This window comes from Tachysurus vachellii, chromosome 5 (genome assembly GCF_030014155.1).
Source record: "Tachysurus vachellii isolate PV-2020 chromosome 5, HZAU_Pvac_v1, whole genome shotgun sequence".
In the NCBI taxonomy this organism is placed as follows: Eukaryota; Metazoa; Chordata; class Actinopteri; order Siluriformes; family Bagridae; genus Tachysurus; species Tachysurus vachellii.
In genome coordinates this window covers 26,101,417-26,126,073 of record NC_083464.1, presented here as the reverse complement: position 1 = coordinate 26,126,073, position 24,657 = coordinate 26,101,417, and the positions used below count along the sequence as shown (strand labels likewise).

The 24,657-nt window shown below is 39.1% G+C and overlaps 1 protein-coding gene across 1 annotated transcript in view; it reads right to left on the bottom strand.

Annotated features, from left to right (window-relative positions):
* kcnn3 (potassium intermediate/small conductance calcium-activated channel, subfamily N, member 3) overlaps positions 1-24,657 on the bottom strand; it is a 76,090-nt gene that overhangs the window by 19,637 nt on the left and 31,796 nt on the right. The window contains exons 4-6 of the mRNA XM_060870808.1: positions 7,228-7,524; positions 5,946-6,067; positions 1,521-1,662 (exon numbers count right to left, since the gene is read on the bottom strand). Of these exons, the coding sequence (XP_060726791.1) occupies positions 1,521-1,662; positions 5,946-6,067; positions 7,228-7,524 (561 nt within the window). The remainder of the gene's footprint in view (positions 1-1,520; positions 1,663-5,945; positions 6,068-7,227; positions 7,525-24,657) is intronic.

Below are 24,657 nucleotides of genomic sequence, written 5' to 3'. Positions count from 1 at the left end.
GGTCTGTTCCAGCTGCTCAAGTGGTAATTATGTGGTCCTATCAATAGTCACTCAGCTCACACTCTCAGATGAACTGTGTAGGAATTGCAGTACATTTTCATGAATACACATCAGTCTATTTTAGAAGACAAACAATTAACATGCCAGCTCTTTGTTTCAGGTGTTAGAATTGCACAAAATACCCAAGAAAGAAGCTAACTAGACTATTAAGCTCTGCCATATGCGGTATTAAGATGAGAGGAAAAAAAGAGAGAGAGACTGATGGCTCTCATTGAGCAAACAGCAGATCGCACTGGCACATCCCTCCTCCTGGCATTCAAACTCATGTGCCAGTCTAACAACCTCCCCCCCAAAACCCCCACCCCTTCAGGGCAGTGGTATATTCCAACCCAGTTGGCCTTCAGTGTTGTCATAGCAACAAGTCCCATAATTCCACCTATAGAAAGTCATTACAATCACTCACTACAAGAAAAGAAATCGCATTCTTTCGTCTTTCTCACTCTCGGCTTCTTTCATTCCTTCAGGACGTTTTCTACACCGTTCCAAAACACAAAATGGATGGCACACAACCGTCACGAAAACCCATTTTAAAACATTTCTGATCAATAGTTTCTCTGTTATCTGTGTTGTTCTTTGGATGTGGGTGTAAGGCAGAATTTAAACAGAGGGTATATTAGGGTGGGGTTGTGTGTGTGTGTGTGTGTGTGTGTGTGTGTGTGTGTGTGTGTGTGTGTGTGTGTGTGGACAGAGAAGTGTGTTTGGATGTAAAATTGTGTAGATAAACAGTATAGTAGCAGTGGACTGAGAAAAGAGAAAGAGAGAGTGAGAGATCAAGAGAAGGATTGGAAAGTAAGCAAACTAGCAGCATGTAGTGACTAAGTGCATAATTGTGCAATGTTTTTAACAGTATGCGTGAGCAAGAAACAGACCACAAGGTTGACAAGAGAGACGGGTAAAGCAGACATATTCTCTTAAACGCAGCAAAGCCTTAACAGAGCAAATGTAACCACAAACGCACCGATTCCTGAAATGCACACTTGTACATGCAGTATGAAGAAGGACAACCAAGCTTCTTCACAGTACACGTCTGACAGAGAACACCCCTTAGGCAAAGGGAGAAATGCAAGGGAACAGACACAGTGAGAGAGAGGGAGGGAGGGAGGGAGGGAGGGAGAGACAGACAGAAAGTGCCAGACAGAAAGAACCAGGGAGCTCAAATTAGCTAATCTATTCTAGCTAGAACACATTAGCAGATCCATTCAAGCTACAGGAATATGATATAGTAAATGATTATATATTCCAGCTGCCTCTCACCACATTAGAAACCTCCAGCGTGTATCATCAGAGTGCTGGCAAAGCAGGTCACATAGAAGTACAGCGTTTACTGATACTGCCATATTCTTTATTAAAGGTTCTGTCATCTTTCATGTTACGTAACAATATGTAGCCATGTTAAGGTGCAGTGCAATGTCTGGGGCACGTTTACAGACCTTGGGTAAAGTGTGTGTACGTGTGTGTACCATAATGCCAGTCAGAAGACACACTCCCTTGCCACAGTAGGTATGAGGCACCATATCTCCATAGCCAATAGAGAGGAAGGTGATGGAGATGAGCCACATGGCTCCCAGGAAATTACTGGTCACGTCCTGAGCATCATGGTACCTGAGAGATAGAGAGAGAGAGAGGGAGAGAGAGAGAGAGAGAGAGAGAGAGAGAGGGGTAGAGAGAGAAGTTTACAATGCAGTAGGGTCTTGATGGTGGGCATTTATCTAGAAACACTTCTTACAAAGTGGCTAGAATACAATGACAGTGGGAGCAAGGATGCTGAAGGGGCTATATTTCCGGATTCTGCAGGCTGCAACTGCCAGTGTAATAAGTCTATCTAAAGAAAGATATAACTTGTCGTTTTTGAGTTTGTAGGTTTTTCAATTCAAACATCCCGCTTCCACCCACACACTAATCAGGTATTCCCATTAATAGACAGCCAGCAAATTAGTTAGGCTAAAAGCTAACATGTGAAGCCAGCTAACTGTATCTTTTCAAGCTGCTGCTCTCAAGGTGATGTAACACACTTGGAGAAAAGTCTGAACTTTTCCACATGCATGAGCTCCCAGATGCCCACGATTGGCTAGTGCCACTGTGATTGATAGGGGAAAATAACAGCATGATACTCCTCCCAGCAAAACACTTCACCATACTGTATCAATGATTACACTTTTCTTCATTAAACATCAATATATTTTTAATTTGTTCATTGTCAGGCAAGGGCTATGTAGAGAGTCCGTCATAGCAAATACCTACAAATGAGCTGTTGCTACAGAAACAACAAAATATATTAAAACGAAAAAGAACCTACATCCTTATTCAATTCTAGGTTTTTGCTTATTAGGGCCTAATTAACAATTTTAAGGTCCTCAGACACTTCTATAAACAAACAACTAACCTTTTGTGACACACAAAAATCCAACCAACATTTAGAAACCAATAAAGGAAAAAATAAATACACCCTATGATTATTGTGATGTAGAACGTATTCATTCTTATCACTATCGTTTATGTTAACACTGTTGTAACTGTTGTCATGCTAAATCACTGTTGTAACTGTTGTCATGTTGTCACTGTTGTAACTGTTGTCATGTTAAATAAAATGAACCAAGACTTACAGCTTTAACAAACGAAAGTTTAACAAATCTTATATCAATGTATCAACACACATTCTTTGTTAAACACCATGATTTGACAATCATTTGAATGTGACATCACTGTAACGTTAAAAAATCCAGCGCCTCCACTGTAGATCCTCTTCCTGCATCCCTGCTAGAGTAAGTAATCACTCCAAGTGAATTGAATAGAGCACTCATGAGTGGCACACAGGGCCAAAACACTGCATACACAGTAGGTGCAAAAAGTTTGAGTCCTTATATAATAATATAATTTGACTGCAGAATACTCTGCACGCAGTCATAATTGCTCCTGTAATAACTAACACTTGTTATCCATCTTATTGTTATCTGGTGAAGCTTATTAAAAAAAAAAAAAAAAAAAAAAGATTTCCAACAGGAAGAGAGTCTATCGCATCATCTTATCTCCACTCCTCTCTAAACAGTGTACTGTTTACTCGGTTTGATGTTGTCTTAAAAACGAATGATTATTGCACTTCTCTGAGCACTTTTCATTTCTAAAAAGTGCTTGCATTCAATGTTTGATACTTGCAACAGTCAACACATACACTTTGCTACGTCCAAATAGATGAAAACACTGAAACTCTTGTTTGTTTTAAGTCCAGACCTGAAACAGAAAATACCGACTCACAAAGCAGGAAGAAGGTATAAGATCATTACCAATAGTAAAAAAATGAAATGAAAGGAAGCCAGAAACAACGACACAATGAAAGAAGGAAGGAATAATAACTACAGAACATTACAGTTAAGTGAACCGTGTAAGTAATACAGGACTACTTTACAGGACCATCCCCATTTAAAGGGGCCAATAGTAACTGGATAATTGAGGGTTAAGGGACTTGCTCAGGAGCCCAACAATGGCAGTTTGGTTTACCTGGAGTTCAAACTTACAACCTTCTGATGTGTAATCAAACACTTTATCCACTTAGCTGAGTTCAAGTTTCCTTTTGCGTTTGAAATCTGTTGCTGTTAACTCGGTCACTGCCAACATTAGGCTGAAAATTCAAAGTGTACTCATCAGAGAGATAACAAAATAGTGGGAATGATCAAATAAATAAAAACAAATAAGAACACACTGGGAAGATCAAGAGAGTCAAAGACATGGTGGCCTGAAATAAATCTCTGGGTAAAAAGCTTGTGGTCAGATCAAGAACACCCTCCAGAGGATATCTGTGTCAATATCAACAATCCAGAGAAGACACCAGAGTAAATATAAAGGATGTACTAAAATATGTAAACCATATGTAAACCAGCCTCAGAAACAGTCCAGATTAGGGGAAAAAAAGCATGAAGAGTCCTGGAACATCCTATGGACAGATGAGACAAAGACCGACTTGTCTAAGAATGATGTGAAGTGTTGAGAAGGTAAGGAGCTGCTCGTTATCTGAACTGGTTTACATTTACAGTACAGCATTTGGCAGACACCCTTATCCAGAGTGACGTACAGAAATGCTTAAGTCTCTATCATTGGGTACATTAACTCTGGTTCACTAGGTCACATACCATGAGTCTAAAACATTGTTCAAGTTTTTTTTTTTATTTTTTATTTTTTATTTTTTTTTAATATATAAACATATATGCAACAAACAAGGAAGGAAGTGCTAGTTGAAGTGTTTCATGAAGAAGTAGGTCTTCAACCGTCGTTTGAAAATAGCCAGTGACTCAGCTGACCGGACCTCTAGGGGAAGTTCATTCCACCAACTCGGTGCCAGAACAGAGAAGAGTCTTGTAGTGTACTTGCCTTTTACCCTGAGAGATGGTGGAACCAGTCAAGAAAGCGCTGGTAGATCTGAAGGTGCGGGGTGCAGTGTGAGGAGTGTGAGGTCCGTTTTTGGCTTTGTAGGCCAGCATCAGTGTTTTGAATCTGATGCGAGCAGCTACTGGAAGCCAGTGGAGGGATCGCAGCATCGGGGTGGTATGCGAGAATTCAGGCAAGTTGAAAACAAGCCGTACAGTTGCATTTTGGATCATTTGCAGAATTGCGTTCATAGGTAGACCTGCCAGCAGTGCGTTGCAGTAGTCCAGTCTTGAAATGACAAGAGATTGAACAAGTACCTGAGCAGCCTGTGTGGACAAAAATGGCCAAATCATTCTAATGTTCTTCTATCCTTCTAGAGAAGGAACCGACATGAGCGAGTCACATTAGCAACATGAGAGGAAAAGGACAGTTGATTCTCCATGTTTACCCCAAGGTGGCAAGCTGTGACTGAAGGGGAGAGTTGGTTCCCTGGTTCCCACAACTGGATTAATTCTGAGGCAGAAAGAGCAATGCTGTACAATGGCCAGGTTGATCTCTCAACCTGAATCCAATTAAGCATGCAATTAATTTTCTGAAGGCAAAAAACCCAACATCTGGTAACATCCATGGTTCCAGATTACAGGTAGTAGGCTTGGGCAGACTGCAAATGCTTTTCAACCAGTTGGTTAAAATGACAATTTATACAAGTTAGTTTGACCAAATCCTTTTGAGCCCCTAATTGTCTGGGGTTATGTATGAAGCTAGTTTAGAGTATACATTCTGTCATATATAAGCTGAAAATTTTAATATGCTGCACATTGAGCTATTCATTATTTAATTTCAAATTTAATATAATGTGGTACTGTAGATGGCTAAAATAATGCTACATTGGTCAGTGTTTAAATAATTATGGACCTGACTGTATATAAGAAACATCCAGAAACCATTATTTCAGAGTAGTGCTTGAAAGGTGTGACAGGGTTTTTAAAAAAAGATAGACAACTATTTCTGCATGATTTAAAAAATATATTTTTTTTCTTTCTGTGATTTCCTTGATAATATTGTGTATTATACTGTGACTCTTTCCATTTTTCCACTCCTCCTACTTCAATGACACACTTTTTCTGTGTTTCAAACCCAAATTCAAGCAACACATCTAAGCCCTTAGGCATCTTCATGCAAACTTGACCTGCAGAGTTGTCTCTCGATGTGGAAATGGCACTATGAATGTCACGCATCTAGGCATGGAAACTCATTGTGAACCATTGCTTCAACCTGGGGAATCCTCCAGCATCTAATAAATGCATCCAGAATGTATTACATGCTCTGTTACCATGGCAACAGCCTTGTTAGAAGCAGGGATGCCCACACTGTGGCCTGTGGGCTTGGCACAGTCTGCGACCTTTTGAACCACTAACATGGGAAAAATGGAGAAAAAAACCATGGGACATGATCAACTTAGACTGAATATGCCATTGCTCTGGGAGGGGCAATGGGAGATAATGTCAAAGAGCATTATCTCTCACCTCTCACATACTCGTACAGTCCAGGCTGCAATGATCCACAGGGAGATGCTGAAGACCAGAAGCACTGTGCCTGGGCAGATAGTCATCAGGGTCTTCATCACAAACCGTGTGTTAAAGTGCACCTGATGAGAAACAGTAGACAGACACACAAGCTTAGCAAATGTTTTGACACAGAATATTTTAATTTTTATTTATTTATTTATTTATTTATTTATAAATTTGACTGCCTTCATTTGCATTAGTCAGCAAAGTTCACTGAAGTTAAGGACAGTCGAAGACAACACCATCATACTCTTCAGTTCTGAACAAAGTCAGAAAGGGAGCAAATATATCTATAATGTCTAACACCTCTGGCTGAAAGAGTCGTTTATCAACTTGTTTTAAAGACATTTTACTAGCAGGTATAATGATGAACATCAATCACTTGAATCAAGAGCGAGTCTGACAAAAACTAAGCTACACCCCCCCAGTAATCGATCAGAAAATCAGCTATAGCTGAAAAACACCTTCATAAATCATTTGATACTTCTAACAAATCTAAACTATTATTTAAAGGATCGAATGAAATACTGTGACATTTGGAGGTGTGTTATTTCTCTATAATGGGTCACTGGATCTACTTCATCCCTCCCACTGCTCTCTTATCTACTGTATACATCTACCATTTCTGTCACATGGATACTTGGTGCAGTATACGAACTGGATACAATATTCTGATTCGAAATGATTTCATTACCAGGTTCAAGCTACATAACCACTACCCGTGATTAAACATAGTTACTTCTCCGATATATCATAAGGGCCTTGTACAAAATTTTCAGAGCGCTACATGGAGAAGAAAAAAGATGAAATCTATTAGATTGTAAAAATACAGCGCCTTTCTCGAACCAAAGTTCACTTCACCCAGTACAACCTGCGCTATTAAATGAGTATCTTCTCATTTGCAAAACATTTAAGTGAAAGGAGAAGGAAGAACCAGACAGCTAAAAAACTGAGAAATAAGACAATGAGAAAACAAACAAACAAAGCAAAGACGATAACAAAAGCCACTAGTAAAATATCAAGGGACCTAACTGTCATATTATGAAACCAATACATATTTCATTTATTTTACAAGAATTTTTTTTTCTCAACATTTTTCAATCTATATAATCAATAGAGAAAGTTAAGGTCAATACCAAGTACACGAGGGTTAAAACAAGGCTAATCCTTATTGTCTAAATAAGAAAGCCCAGAAGCTTGGCAACCCATCCCTGACCCTACAGATCTTGGAACCTCTGACCTTGTTGAGAGCCCCTATGCTTCTGGAGGAGGCATCAGTGAATAGCTTGCTATGGAGGAGCATAACACGGGCGATGAGGTAGAGTCGGAGGAACATGGGCACGGAAAGCACCATGTCCAGGTCAGCCTCCGCCTGTGAGGGGATGTAGGTGAATGCGAGTCGAGCACGCCACACAAACTTGAAGTCTCCAGGCACTGGGTGCACGGCTGAGACCAGCAGCTCCAACGCGATCAACAATACTCGCTCCATGGTCATGGCGATGCGCCAGTCATCTGCACCGTTATCGATGACAAACAGCTGGAAGAGAGAAACAAGAATTTTATCAGACAGCAAGCTGAAATTTAGCTGAGATCATGTTTGTAAGACTTGATGGTGATTATTAAGAAAATGTTGACAATGAGAATCAGTATACATGCAAAGGCACACAGTAAAGCACACTTGACATTTATTTGCTTTGCTTTTGCAGATGAAAAAGCACATCAAAGGCCAGCATTTATATTAGGGTATAAAAGTCTACACCAAACAACTGTGTTCATATTAAACTAATTTATTTATTGATTCAATTATTCATGGTGTATCCGGAGATTATCCCAGGAACACTGGGTATACTAACAGTGTGGTTCTGCTCAGCCTCCTCCTGTTTAAAGGCCAGTGAATTGTGTGCACAGACGAAAGGCTGAGTGAACAGCAGCAGTTCTCAATTCATAAGCAGCATGACATCAGGGCCAAGAAGCCAGCTGAAAAAAAAAAATCACCAATTCTAGATGACTCCATACATCTAGAAAGCCTTCTGTTACATTAAAAAAAAAGCCCTCAGGTAGACAGAACCAGTACCCCAATGGATCCTGCTACTCTCAACAAGCCATATACACAATATAGCCACATGTATATAGAACCCTGACCATCACACCCATTCCAAAACTACGGGTATTATCCTCCACTCTTCTGGGTAGGCTTTCCAATAGGATTTGAAGCATAGCTGTAGGGATTTGCCCATTCAGCCACAAGAGTATTAAATTGCTCACTGAATTTGGGTGAATTCAGTCCTGGGGCTCAGTCAGCATTATAATTCATCCCAAAGGTGTTATTGCTCTGAGCAGGCCACTCAAGGTCTTCCACATCAACCAGATCAAACCATGTCCTCATAGAGCTTATATTGTGCACAGGGGCATTGTCATTGGGGAACTGGTTTGGATGTCTTAGTTCCTGTGAATGGAAATTGTAATGTTATAACCTATAAAGATGTTCTTAACAATTGTGTGCTTTCAAATTTGTGGCAACAGTTTGGCAAAGAACCACATAAAAAAGTGAAGGTTGGGTGTCTCCAAACCTTTGTCCATATAGTGTATGACATATAAGCACTTTGTTTATTGCACTGTATTTCATTTCTGCCATTTAGAAGACTGATAAGACTTGAAAGACATAACACTTAAGTCTGTTAATTTGTAAAGCACTTTTAAAAACAGCTGACGTTGACCAAAGTCTTATACATTTTCGAGACAGAGTTCAATAAGAGTGAGAGCTGAAAGCATGTTCTCCCCGTGCCCCGGGGTTTCCTCCGGGTACTCCGGTTTCCTCCCCCGGTCCAATGACATACATGGTAGGTTGAATGGCATCTCTGGAAAATTGTCCGTAGTGTGTGATTGCGTGAGTGAATGAGTGTGTGTGTGCCCTGTGATGGGTTGGCACTCCGTCCAGGGTGTATCCTGCCTTTATGCCTGATGACGCCTGAGATAGGCACAGGCTCCCCGTGACCCGAGGTAGTTCGGATAAGCGGTAGAAAATGAGTGAGTGAGAACTCTGGACCCGCAGAGATGTCCAGAAGGGATTAAAGGTTAAAAGTGAAAATAGGGGTGTCTGATCTTATCGACAATGCGCCAGTGTGAGCAGGTTTTCATTCCAGTCACACTGGAGCCACACCTCATTCTACCTGTTTAATCAGTTGATCTTGACTCTCAAAAGACTCAGGTGTGACTTCTGCTTGGTTGGAATGAAAATCTGCACCAACACCAGCCAGATAAGATTGGACACCTTGGTTTAAAGTGTTAAAAGAACTTTTTCTGTGTGTAGTTTAACATCATGTGCAGTGGACTGCAGATTTGGCTTCAACTAGTTTGCAATATTTCCAGAATAACATTTGGCTTGTAATTCCTTAGCATCCACCTCGCTGTTTTATATTTTACATTTTTTTTTGGTAATCTCCATGAGTACTCATAAGGTCCTCACTCCAGTCACTGTATATATTGAATATAGTGAGTGTGACTAGTCTAGGAAACACCTATAGCAAATAGAATGAATTTTACATGTGACTGGAAGCACAGGTAGCTGAATAATGCTTTGATGGCAGCTGGGATTTGGGATTTCAAGTCAAGTCAAGTCAAGTCAAGAAGCTTTTATTGTCATTTCAACCATATATAGCTTTTGCAGTACACAGTGAAATGAGACAACATTTCTCCAGGACTGTGGTGCTACATATAAGCAAAGACAGAGCTAAGGACTTAGTAAGTTAGTTCTAGCCACATTTCGCCTTATCATAATAGATAGTGGTAGAACATTCCAGACTGCTTTGCTTGCCACTAAGCTTTGCAGAGTGTATAGCGACCGTCTTTTCGTCAAGCGAGCTGCGTGATCATCTAAACACAAAGGTTGGAATTATGATACAGATAAAGATAAGGACTCAAGGTGGCAGTACAGAGAAAATAAAATTACGGGACAAAACAGGTAATGGAAACAGAGGAAGTATAATGATTAGTGATATTGATTGAGGTTTTGTTTGTAAGATGAAAACCACTCCATCCCTCATTATGATGCTTTTTATAGTCAGGTACACTGCGTTCTAAGACAATTAGGATCACAAAGTGACTAGAATCCGAAGATAGCGCATAGTCGTTAAACTTATTGTTAAAAGTAAACTGTTTTTATTTTAGTTTAGAAAAGACAGAAGTTCAGATGGGATTTGGGAAGATGGGATTTCTGGATTTCAGTTCTTTCTGGACCTGTCTGATCCATCTTGATGCCCTGGTTAGACCCCTAGTTGGAGTCGCGTTGTTTGATGGTGCACTCTGCTCTGGATAGATCTGCATGGACAGCCTGTGACCCATGGGATTGTTGTGGATAGAACCAATTGGAGACTATCACATAGTCTTTAAACTTCCATTGTGCCAGTCAACTTTGTGCTCAGGTCTTTGACTTTGGTCTTCAAGACTTTGGCAGGAAGGAATTTGTGTTAAGTCTATAATTAACTCAGAAATTACGCTGACCTGTTAGATCCTCAGGAGCTTCTGGTTGCACAATTCCACTCGACTACAAACTGTTCTATAAAACATTATTTACATTTACATTATTTCCTGGCCAGTGTCACTCAAATGAGGATGAGGTTCCCTTCTGAGTCTGGTTCCTCTCAAGGTTTCTTCCTCATATCATCTCAGGGAGTTTTTCATTGCCATCTCAGGCTTGCTTATAGGGATAGACGTTAGAGATAAACAGTAACTTAATTTTAAATGTTAAAATTTCTATTCTGTTTCTATGCTTCTGTATAGAAATGTCAAAAGAAATGTTCTTCTTCTGTATAGAAATGTTAAAAGCGCTATACAAATAAATTGAATTGAAATTTCAACCTTAATTGGGGCTACAAAGGTCAAAATATCTAAGTAAACCAGGAAGATTATTAAAGTAACTGAACTCCAATTGTTCTATATGTCTTATGGATGTCTTATCTTATCAGATAAGATTAGTTTAATCAGATAATATTGACTTTCAATGAAAACTTGCATTATAGACACTAGCGAAGTGACTGGCCATGGAAGCGTTAATAGAGCAGGAGCATCGAAGATAATTACGATGTTCAGGGATAAATAGTTCAAGCTGGCCTCAACACAATTTAATTGTGGTCAGCAACTGTTGTCAGAGAAACCAAAAGATAACACAAGACTAAATGAGTGACGCTGGATATCGATTAGGAAAAAGACATTACTAAAGAAATTATTTCAAGCACAGGATTTCTTGAAGTAATAAAAACGAATAAGGCCAGTATACATGAATATTAACAGCATGGACTACTATCTTGGTATGATGTAAGTAGCCAGGCTAGGAGATCAGTACTCTACCAAATCTAGTACTTACTGAATTTAAGAGGTTGGTACACTGAAACAAGAACATGCCGACTAAATATGAATAACTGCTGAAGACAATAGATTGGAAAGTGATCTTACATTGAATTGAAACTCTGACACATTTTTAGCTAAAGCAGAGGCAGTAATAAGGAGAAATCTAAGTTGTTTGATTGGAAAAAGGTTCTTTATATAAAAATGTATGTTTTTAAGTCTACCTGTAAGCATAGAATTACAAAACCTAGATTAAGGCACCAGCAGCACAACACTCTCGGTTCAGGCTGCTTTCCATTCTGTCCTATTAAGACCTTTGGGGGGAAAGAGGCTGGACATTCAATGCATTTACTGTATATAAGGAACTTTGTACTATTATTAAGGTATGCTAATGAATCTGACCTTACTAAGGTTTGGACACAGACTCACATCTAATTCATATGTCCATTTCTAGGCAGGTGTAATGATACTACTATTTATAATAATAATAATAATGATAATAATAATAATAATAATAATAATATAAAATGCCTTAAAGCCTTTGCTTAAAAAACAATTAACTTTTTTATTGATAGATATCAAGAAGAAAAAAACAAAAAAATAAACAATTGCATCAGAGTACTTACTGTGGTTCGTAAAAAAAAAAAAATTAGGATCTATATAATGGAGTTTCATCAATCCACAAACCTTAATGTCAAATTGCAGGCCATATTATATATATATATATATATATATATATATATATATATATATATATATATATATATATATATATATATATATATATCTTTATAAACATAGACAAATCACCAAAACAAACCAAAACAAGGCAGAATTCATCAGCTCAGAACTTACACAACTAAAAACAATATATGGCTTTTCTCACCATGCTTTTCACACTACACTTGCAATTTAGGGTTATGAAACTCTGAGTTAACCCAGTATTGTGGGGCCAAACATGTACAGTGTGAAACGATGTGCAATTAGCATGTTACCCTTAGACATTTAGCAACAGACACATGATCATCAAGTGAAAATGTAGCAATAATTAGCAAAAAGTCTCATCTCACCATTAGCATATTGCAACTAAACACTAAACATCATGGAAGTGCACGAGTTGGAAATACATGACGAGAGACAAGGCATGATTGAAAGCAGTTACATACTGTATATATCCAAATAAGAACTTTAAGCCGAGGTTTAGGAATGTACAGTGTGAAACATTAGATTATGAATATCCAGGATTAGTATAAAACATGAAAAAAGATAACTTAGTATTCTGCTTCCCTGGAATTTACAAAGTTAACTATATCAAGTGTGATAAGCCTTATTGTGTGTCTAAGTCCATATGCTTTATATTCTGTATGTATGACAGGAAATGAGCATCATCATAGAGGAAGAGTAGTAAAACTCTGTACCCTCTGGTTTTGGTTAGGATTGACAACAGAAGCTTGAAAAGAAAATCTAAAGAGTATAAAGAATGCTATTATTAAATCTTTTTATTTTGTTATGTTTACTGCCAGGGGCACGGTGGCTTAGTGGTTAGCACGTTTGCCTCACACCTCCAGGGTTGGGGGTTCGATTCCTGCCTCCACCTTGAGTGTGTGGAGTTTGCATGTTCTCCCCGTGCCTTGGGGGTTTCCTCCGGGTACTCCGGTTTCCTCCCCAGGTCCAAAGACATGCATGGTAGGTTGATTGGCATCTCTGGAAAATTGTTCGTAGTGTGTGATTGCGTGAGTGAATGAGAGTGTGTGTTCCCTGTGATGGGTTGGCACTCCGTCCAGGGTGTATCCTGCCTTGATGCCCAATGACGCCTGAGATAGACACAGGCTCCCTGTGACCCGAGAATAGTTCGGATAAGCGGTAGAAAATGAATGAATGAATGAATGAATGTTTACTGCCTCTGCTACTGTGGCAGGTTTGCTAATGAATGATTAGTCATAGTCAGCAGCAGCTAATGCAGCATCTAAGAGTTTTTATTATTATTATTTATTTATTTTTTTTTCAATGACAGGACAGGAATGCTTGGGAAAATGTGCAGAAATGGATAGGAAACACTACAACCTGTCACCTCTTGTATCTATGTACTTAAATTCAGCAGAATATATCTGCAGGTCATATTTGTTTAGTGTCTCTGTGCCCTCTGTCAGGATTAAATGAATGTGTTTATTTATGTAGAGTGTCATCTCATATGCTAACAGTTAATTAGGCAATTATCTAGAAGGCTTTTAGCTAGCTACAAAACAGGCTACATCATAAAGTCATGACATTGTCTCTTCCAGAGACTCTTTATTCTTGAATTCATTATGAGAATTAATTTTATGCAGATATCAAACACTAGTGATGAAGACACACTGAAATTTAAGAGCCCCGTTATGTTTATAATATTATATGAATTTTTTTTTAAACGACACACCAAAAGATGTTTTCTAGCGAAATTAAAAAAACAAAAAAAACACAAATAAATAAATAAATAAATAAGGTGGCATACGTGACAGATTTAAGGTGCCTCATTAGACGCCCCTAAAATATCACGGCTGACCGGTTACATAAACACCCTCTAAGCTCAATCATCTAACATGCTTTTAATGAAAACTTTCAATATTATAAATAAATAATTGAAAACCACTAATCAAAATACTCATTAATCTGTGCTTATGAAATAAAAAGAGCATAGATTGATGCTCTTGATGCTTTTCCATCTTGGGAAGCCAAAAAAAAAAAAATTAATATGCAAATATATTTTTTTTTCTTATATTATGCAAGCTGTTAAATTACATGCAGACTTTCTCTCATTTTTTATTTTTTATTTTTTTTTTAAATTCTTTCTTCGGGCTACACATAGAAGAGAAGCTAATTGTGTCGGTTGCTGTGACAGCTGCGTTTAGCTGTAATTGTGAGTGGTAAAGTGGTTTGTTTAGCTGATATGCACAGAGGGTGAGGGTTTTTCTCTCTGTCTTGTGCACACACACACAGCAGAAGACATGCAAATAGATATGCCAGAGTTATGAGACTGATGATATGACCCATTTACACCGACACATACAGTAATGCCAGTGTATGTGTGTATTTGCACGCACGCACGCACGTCTCAGTAGGTTGGCGTTTGCACATTTTAGTCATGCCTGAGTGCAAAATCATTTTGATACTTCAGTGTTCCTGTGTGTATACATACAAATTAATATGTTACTTGGGTGTGTGTGTGTGGGTGTGTGTGTGTGTGTTGGGGGGCACTGTACATCCACAGCAGTACAACACGTGCGTTTTTTCTGGAAAAGCCAGCCTCGTCATGGTGACTGTTGCCTAGGCAACAACATCAAAGACCAGCCAAGCTTAATTAGGGTCCCCGGTGAGAGAGTATGACTGTGTGTGCCTGAGAGTGTGTGTGAGTGAGAGAGAGGGAGGGAGAGAGAGAACGTGGAAAATGACAGGGAGAGTGTGTGTGTTTCTGTGAACACAAATGAACCGAGAAAGGAAAGCGTGAACAGAGTGAAAGAGTACTAAAGAAAAGAAAGTGCAACAGAAGAGAGGAGAAACAGAGGGAAAGAGACTGACGAAGGGCATGAATGTGAGGGAGAAAGAGAGTGTGGTGGTGGGTGGAGAGGAAGAGAACGTTCTTTCACTCTGAGTGTGTGGGAGTTTGGATCAATGAATTGTGACTGTGTGTTTTCAACATCTGCACTATTAGTCTACATGCAATAGAGTGTGTTGAGCGTGTGTGTGTATTGAGCGTGTGTGTGTTGAACGTGTGTGTGAGAATGTTCTCTACTAAGTACAAAAAAAGCAAACCAAATCTGAGAGAGGACGAAGCTCCATCGTCCATCATCATCCATCTCTCCTGTGTGCAGGGTCAGTCTCATTCATTTCTATTCCTATACTCATCTCTCCCTCTCCCCGTTTCTCTTTCCTGTCTTTCCTTTTTGGGCCAAATAGCCACCGTGATATTTAATAATTAAATTCCATTAGTGAAGGTAATCGGTCAACATGAATGACTGGATGGTTCTACCATCTTTTATCATCAGAGAGAGAGAGAGAGAGAGAGAGACAGAGAGAGAGAGAGAGAGAGAGAGAGAGAGAGAGAGAGAGAGAGAGAGAGAGAGAGAGAGAGAGAGAGAGAGAGAGAGAGAGAGAGAGAGAGTGTCTCGGATCCTCCATTTACATAAGGGCAAGAGACTTGTAGGAATAATTATGAGAGGAAGAAACAAAGGAGAGGGAAGGGGAGTTGGGGTGGCTAGAAAAAAGTGATGGAGTAATGAGAAGCAGAATCAGGTAATGGAGGGAGAGAAGGCAAAAAGGATACAAGTGAGTAGACTGGAAATGGGAGGGTGAGAAAGAGAGAGGGAGTTAGATAGAGCAAGAGGAGCTTGTTTTCATAGCCTTGTACTGTCAGATATGGGCATCACTGTTGTGAAAAAGGATGAAAGAACTGTAGGTCATTATAGCCCAGTAATCCCAGTCTCTCTCTCTCTCTCTCTCTCTCTCTCTCTCTCTCTCTCTCTCTCTCTCTCTCTCTAATACAAACACACAGGTGAAAACTCCAGACATGTAACACAGTGCAGTTAGAACTGATTTTCTTAATTACCCTGGGAAAGTCTTTCTAAGTTCTGACTACATTCACATTCAGGATTTTAACTGAATGCAGGTGAGTGGCTTGATCTGAAGGCTAAAAGCACATTTGTTTAGTCTGGCTTTTAATGAATAGCTTTTCTTAGGTAAAGGAGTAGATCTAGAGGGTTCATGGGCATAGAGTGTTTGGTGAACTGGGATGTCTGGATGCTGTCGGCTTACCACCCTCGCAAGTCGCTCAGGTTTGCAGACTGTGGAGTGGTGGGATGCTTTACAGCCTGGGAAGCCCTCATGTCTGTCACGCCTTCTGGCTCTTGCCTTTTAGTTATGCTGTCATAGCTAGTCTTGCCGGAGTCCCTGTCTGTCCCCAGCAGAGTGCACCACCCGATTACAGTCATACCTAACAATTTTTCTTTCTCTCCGTCAAGCTATATTTGCCACTCCCGAGCTCCCGGTGTTCTGAGTTCCTAGTCTGATTGTCTCTTCTTACGGAGCTTCTTCGTCAATCCTGATGTTCTACCCCTGGTTGGAGTCTCGTCGCCCGGTGGTCACCTTGCCAGGGATTGATCTGCATGGTCAGACAGTGTGTCATGGGATTGTTGTGTATGAAGCCGCCCGGAGACTGTCATGCTTTCTTTTGAACCAATGTTGTGTCAGTCAACTGTATGGTCTGGTCTTTATCAGCAATCAGGTCTGCGCTGAACCCAGAGTTTACGATGTCCCATTAGTTCATCAGGAGCTCTCGGTTGCACTATTATAAACTGTTGTAGGAAGGACATTATTTACATTTACATCATTTCCTGTCTGGTTGCACTATTTTAAACTGTTGTAGAAAGGACATTATTTACATTTACATCATTTCCTGTCCAGTGTCACCAAAATGAGGATGGGTTCCCTTCTGTGTCTGATTTCTCTCAAGGTTTCTTCCTCATATCATCTCAGGGAGTTTTTCCTTTCCGCCGTCGCCTCCAGCTTGCTCATTAGGGATAGGGATAGATATATAGTATCATAAATATCATCTTTTTTAAATTCATTTTAAAATTTTGATTGTATATATTCATTTATTTATTTTTATCCTTATGTTTTTTCCTTCTTCTAATTATTATTATTATTATTATTATTATTATTATTATATATGTATTTCTTTTTCTCTCTCTTCTGTTTCCATACTTCTGTAAATCTGCTTTGAGACAATGGGAAATTGTTAAAAGTGCTATTCAAATAAATTGAATTGAACTGAATTGAAAACTGAAGCCTGCAGGACCAAGAAAATAATGACACAGCACGGACATAACAAATTAAAGTAGCTACAGTAAAACAGCATACAGTAATATAATAGCTAATGTCATGGCCCCACTACCCAAAGTCATCTGCTGATCACAATGCATTTGGTGTTAATTCATCCTTAGTAGCTGCCTGGTCAGGGTCATGTTCACTGAATATCACAAGCTGCTATAAACAAAAATAATAACTGTAAAGAAGGTATGTCCCAAGTGGTATAGTTGAGGATGAGAATGTGTCAGTCAAAAGCTGTGCTGAGAGTGCTGGCATTTCTGCCTTTCAGATTTTTTTCCCTGTGATTTCCAGCATTTCTATTGGCAAACCATAAGACAACTGTGTTGCAGATGCAGATATTAAAGCGTTAAACAGATATAAATATAGCGATGGATACCGGCATTCCTGTAGTGATAACCTTAACACACAACACACAGCTAAACACAGGTCTAAATTTCACATACAAATGCACACGGAGGCTTATTTTACTTTGTGTGTTAACACAAAATGCCTAATCAGGCTAAAATATACCCAGTCTAATAAACTGAAAAATACCAGAAACCACCAATATCCTTGGTAACTGAATACTACTCTTTTAACAGCTTCACATTGTTCTTTACATTTAGCTTGTTAGACAGACTGAGAGATTTTTCTGTTTTTCCAATATTGAGAAGAAAAAACCCCCCACAAAACATCTATGCACGTAAATTTCCATACACTCAGCACATCGACTGAATGGAATGAACCAGGTTTGCTCATTTACAGGACTTTCATATGAACTACTGAATTCTGCTGAATGTCTCATTCTAGATATCTGTTAAGAAAAGTGACAATAAAGAATCTCTTTCAAAATCTGACATTGAAAAAAAAAATCTTATTGAAAGCTCAACACTTCCACTTGATTGAAGTGAGTAACATTAACATAATTAGTTTTCATCCTCCCAACATGATTTCAACTGAATACTGAATAATTTTGAATTGACATAGAAACTAGAACGTACATTTCCTGAAGAAAATGTGAATGGTGCTTGCACGTGGCAAATCCCGGAGGCTAGTTGAGACGAGCATGTGACGTCATCTGAATACACGTGAGGAAGTTCCCCTCATTGTTGTGAGTGTTTTGATATGTCACATGTCCATGTTGTAAAAAGTTTTTTGAGTTTGCATAGTTGGGGGCGGGGCTGCAGCACAACTGGAAGGCCAGACGGTACACCAATTTAAAAGTTTGTTCAGAGTATCACCCTAAAGGAGCTGGCCGAGTTTGGTGTAGATAGTTTGAAAGCTTGCCGAGTTATAAACCTCCAAAGTTTATAATCGGAGTCTATGGGAAAAAAGGCCAATTTGAGACCCGGTACCGGAAGTACCGGTACTCGGATCTCTTATAAAAGTCATAGCACACCTCTCCTCAATGAGCCGGTCGATTTGACACCTCATTCATGGGTCTAGGACAAAAGCATGTGGGACAATAGTAATAATGTTGCTTTGCAAGCACCATTAATGATAGATTTCCATCAGTGCAAACATCCTAGTGAGTGAATTGATCACTCTACAACATTCAGTCTAATAATCAAAAACATGTTTAAACTTAGCATAAGCGGTAAAACCACATTTTGTTAGGGAACGTTATTTTTTCTGCTGTACGTAAACTGTACGTAATATTTGTTCTTAAATTTGATAACATATTCCGTTATAGTGTCTGTGTCTCAGATACCCACGGAGGTAGAAATTGTCCTTTTATCAGAGGAAAATATTATTACAGCGATGAACTAGTTAGAAGCTTTTTATATCTAATAGTCATATTACCATGACTATTTCCACGATTCTATCTAATACTGTATAAGGCTTCAATTACTGTGCTCTGTCATGATTAATCAATCTGTCTTCCATGGTCTACACTCTGAACTTGCTGGGAACTTCATGGGAGTAAATTTCCCCTCACACTTAACCACCGGAATCACTAGTGTCCACGCATTCATTAAATGACTGCCAGTCAGTCTATCAGCTTCCAGTAAGAGCCACTTACAACAAGAATTTCCTTGCTAATCATCTGCTCACCTGGGCTGATTATGATCTCAAAACTATAAGTCTGTAATAGAGCGATCTAATAGAGATCTTCTGGTCTGGTACTTCTACTGAACAACCACAGCCACAGAATAACTAGGAAATTCAAGGAACCCTGTAGTCAATTCAGAGATCCATATCAGAGAAGATGATGAGTGGAAGAATTGCTTTTATCAGCCTTCTGGGTTAGATAATAGCTCTGCTGTCCTTCAGTTCTATTTGGATGGCATTAAATTTACATGGGTTCCTGGAGTAATTCCATCATTTGCAGGTGCTCCTCTGTGAATTTATTTCCATTTGGATTGGCTATGATCTTGTTTGTCTCCCTTCTTCTCTGAGAAAATTGCAGACCAATTCACACACTGTTCTTTAAGTTGCTCTGCAGTTGTTGGATTTTAGTTTTGGCAGCAAAATGCCGTTTTTGACTGGTGCTCTGAACTCTTTTTAATACAAATCTACTTAATACATATCTATCTACTGCTTGCATATCTACTTCCTGAACCATGAAACATTTTGTATCCATCCATTGTCTGTACCTCTGGGGTTGGGGGGAAACTGGAGTCTATCTCACAGGACTCTAAAGGAAGGAACACCCTCAGTATGGTGCCACCCCACTACAGGGCACAATTGCACACACTATTGCACACCTTTTACACACATGTTTGAACCCTTAAAGCCCACAAGAGGCAGTTATCAAACCGCCAACCCCAAAGAAAAATGTGCTAACCACTAAGCCACCATGGCCCCCAAATTAGTTTGTTTATGTTACATACATACATCCATTCTCCATTCTGCATATTTTGGGAGCACATTAGCAGAGGAATAAATATAAAAACAATTACAGCATAATCCTGAAGGTTGGATAAATCTGTCAGCTATAAGTATAGCCACTTTATATGCCACTTTATATTCAAATATGCTACAATATAGTAGAAATGAACCTTAAATCAGTGTTGCTTCTATAAGTTCCTTAATAATCTAACATTAGATGCTGTCAAACAGATAAACATTATCACGTTGCCATGTATGACACTAGCTTCTGGGTTTATAGACAATATAATCAGGATCCATATTCAGAAGGATTATTAATACAGCTTAACACAATTTAGAACACAATGTCAAATAACAGGCCAGGGTAAAACACAGAAACGTCTCAGGACAGATAATGCCAATAGGGATTGAGAGAGCGTTCACAAAAGCTTAGCACCACAGAGCATAGAGAAATAGCCAAATCCAAAGGGAAATCCAAAAGGGAGAACAAAGTAACAATGCAAGGTCATATCTGGAAGACAAGACGAGGCAGCACAGCTAATTTTGCAGTGTGTGAGATTCCATGTGGATTATATCTCTAACAGACAGGAAATGAGCATGACAAACAGATGTATAGTTTGTTCCTTCAGACCTACTGATGAATTTGAAGAAGTGTGCCCTCTGGTGAAGTGGCAATGAAATGTCCTTTGGTGAATGTGTGAGACTCTTTCCTATTGTGTTAATTGCCATCAGGGCATGAGAGTTTTATCACAGAGGAGAAAAGTAATTAGGGATACCACCCAGTGAAACTAATCCCATTCAGATAAGGCACTCTGCAACGTTTTGGGCAGAGAGCTTGTTTTCTTTGCAGGTTCTGGCTGAAAATAAGATGATGTTGGGAATCATGAACGTTTATTGTTGTAAGTGGCCCATGAAGATTGAAGCCCATAGCTCCTACACATGACAGGTGGAATTTTTTAGACTGAAATCTCAAAATGCAAAACCATGATATGGTAATTCTCATCCCTTGGACAACCTGTGCAATCTTACACCATCCCTATATGCTCTGAAGTAACAAACACTACTGTTTGCCTCTGTGTCCATATGCATTCTTACATATCTTACGTCTTGTCTGTGTCACTTATTACCAAGTCAGTTTTTTTAATATCTGTGTCCATTTAAATTGGATGGAGAATTCTCACAGTAATAATTCAGAACTTAAAAATGCATATTTTAGAAACTATGCTAATATTTCCAGAATTGTTTTTAATACAGTATATCGTCGCTGTCGGGCGGAAACCTCGTATGTCCAAATTTTGTCAATTTCATATTTTTTCACATATCGATGCTATTGGTCAGTCCAGACGTTGGTCTGTTATTTTTACAAGTTATTAACCAATCTAAAGTCTTGAAAATAGCTTGAGCGCAAATCTCATAACTCCATTGGACACTTCAACTGTCCACCTCTTCCTCACTCCGCCGGAGAGCTTCACGGCATATTTCTCCTCAAGAAGAGTCGCAACGAATCAACACGTCTTCTGAGGTAAATGTCTTCAAAACACTGGGCTCAAAGAAAAAAAAATCTTGACCCCCGCTAGTTCTAAGTGCTCGTCTGAGGACAGGAATTGAGCGCAAGACAATCCACTGCAACGCGGACTAAACCCTGTGCACTGCAGATAAGGTACGCAGTTTTTTTCATTTAGTGAAAAATAACGGTTTTGGAGATACGAGGATTCCGCCCGACAGCGACGATATCTTACGTCTTGTCTGTGTCACTTATTACCAAGTCAGTTTTTTTAAATATCTGTTTCCATTTAAATTGGATGGAGAATTCTAACAGTAATAATTCAGAACTTAAAAATGCATATTTTAGAAACTATGCTAAGATTTCCAGAATTGTTTTTAATATATGGAACCTTTGCATGACCTCATGTACAGTAGCGTCTAAAGGTGTGTGGTCCAGTTCAAATCTGCACCCGATTACATGGAACAACTTATTCTGGATCCTTTGTTTTTCTGTACTGTTTATTTAACACAAGGTTTGGGGGAACTTGTAGTCTATCCCATGGGACTCAGGGTACAAGGTGGGGGACATCCATTCTGAGGTGGAAGGGGAAGAAACCTTCAGAGGTACCAGACTCAAAAGGGAATCCATTCTCATTTGGGTGACACTGGAGGGTGTGATTATAAATATACAGTCTGGGAATTGTGTATTGATGAGGAGGTTGCTGTCATCTCCTCTTAGAATGTCTGAATACTTCATGAAGCAGAATCCATCTGGAGCTGGTACATCTTTAGATGCCTCAGTATCCTCACAGGGTTGGCCTCATTTCAATGCAGGTCCAAAATCTCCATGACACGGAACACAACTGAAGTTGGTACAATCTCCGGGAAAGGTAGAAAAGAAGAAGCAATATAAAGATGCCAATCAGGCTACCACACGTGTCTTTGGACTGCGGGAGGAAACCGGAGTACCCCTTAAAAACGCTGGATGGTGGTCAGTTTTGTGTGGGATCCATCTTCACCATCTCTTGACTTTTAGTAGGCACAATTGGCATGATGAGCTGCAGCCTCAGTAAACTGACTCTTAATGTCATTGAAAGTGATGTTTCTTCACTGTTACTCTTTAAACATGTCAATTATATTCCGCATTCATGATTCTGTGGATAAAACTGTACTAATTGGTTTAATATAAGGCATGAATTACTAAAATATAAAAGCATTCAATATTCACCACATTAATTTTAATATTAACAAAATGTCACATATAGATAGATAGATAAATAGATAGATAGACAGATAGATAGATAGATAGATAGATAGATAGATAGATAGATAGATAGATAGATAGATAGATAGATAGATAGATATACAGTTGATTCATTCATTCCTTCATTCATTCATTCATTTTCTACCGCTTATCCGAAATATTCTCGGGTCACGGGGAGCCTGTGCCTCAGGCGTCATCGGGCATCAAGGCAGGATACACCCTGGACGGAGTGCCAAACCATCGCAGGGCACACACACTCTCATTCACTCACGCAATCACACACTACGGACAATTTCCCAGAGATGCCAATCAACCTACCATGCATGTCTTTGGACCGGGGGAGGAAACCGGAGTACCCGGAGGAAACCCCCGAGGCACGGGGAGAACATGCAAACTCCACACACACAAGGTGGAGGCGGGAATCGAACCCCCAACCCTGGAGGGGTTCACTAAGCCACCGTGCCCCCCGTTCTTTGGCATCTTTTTCTTAAATAGCTATTAAAACATAAAATATAATGGAATAGGAAACTATCCTAAAATGCAACATTTCCAAACATACAACTGACAGTCTTTATTCACAACCAAAATTCCTCAAGTAAAAAAATTGACCATAAAACAAAATTTACCAAAAGTAAAAAAAAATCTACCACTGCCTCTTAGTGACATTTGACTCGGCTCGATGATATCCTGCAAGCTACACTTGAAATCAATCCTAATCTAAAGTATTCATCAGCACTTTATTCACTCCAATCAATAACCTTGTCCTAATCCACTATTTTTTCATGTTTACTTCTTAAAGTGGGAATGTTCTTACATGGGACTTTAAAAAGGAAAGCAATACCAATATAATTGGTAAAAGAATTACAGAAGTCAGCAGTTAAACGCTTGCCTTCAAAAGTAGCTAACGTACGAAATATGCTTTAACACAAAGCTCCAATTCTGGTGGATACACTAATCTTCTAAAAGTCCTCTTGAGAAGATATAGGACCAAAAGTTAAATCAAGACTGCGTAATTTCTGAGGTGATATAATATGGTACTCTGCTTTCTAAAACAACTTCCTGGATTTCATTGTAAAAAAAAAAAGGTTTTCTGTATGAGTTGCTTCCAAAAATGCTCTTTCAGTCCTAACCGTGCACTCAGAGATAATTAAAAAGTTGGCTTCTTGCTTCAATGATGACGCACCAAGTGTTTATTAGTCTTTAGCTGGAGTGGTGCAGTCATGAATCTTTTTAAATGTCACTCTAGACCAGTGGTGTTCAAACTTTTCCAGCGGGAGCCAGACTAGATCACATCAAAACACCTGAAGGGGGCAAATCACCAAAAATATACATATAAACTGTAAACATAGTGAATTTTATTTTATGGAATATCTGCAGAAGGGTATCACCTGCCTTTGTAGTCGTGCCATGCAAGAAGATATTCACAAAGCTGTGCCTCTTTTCAGGATAAATGACTGACCACAAGGTTTTTCAGGCTTAGTGGTTGCTCTGGTTAAAAAAAAAATAAATAAATAAAAAAAAAGCTTCCTTCCTGCTTGCCCTTTCATCCTCAGAATATTGTCTGCACTTCCTGTGATTTGTTTCATAACATCTCATGAAATTAAATTCCTTAATTGCTGCAACAAATGTCTCTTGACATACAAGGCTAAATGAATATGCAGGTAAAGTCAAACAGAAAAATGCTCTAAGTCTATATCATCTGTCCAAGAGCTGTGATTGGCCCTGCGGTCAGACTTCAGAGACTCCTGAACTAGATGGTTTGCCAGAGGACAAGAAAAGAAATGCTTAAAGAGTTTAGGTTATGAGTTTGTGACCCTCATCTCAGTGCCCAGTGCCTTCCAAAAGCACCATAGATCTCATTAACATTTTGATCTTTAAAGTCCTCCAGAACAGATATATAATCAA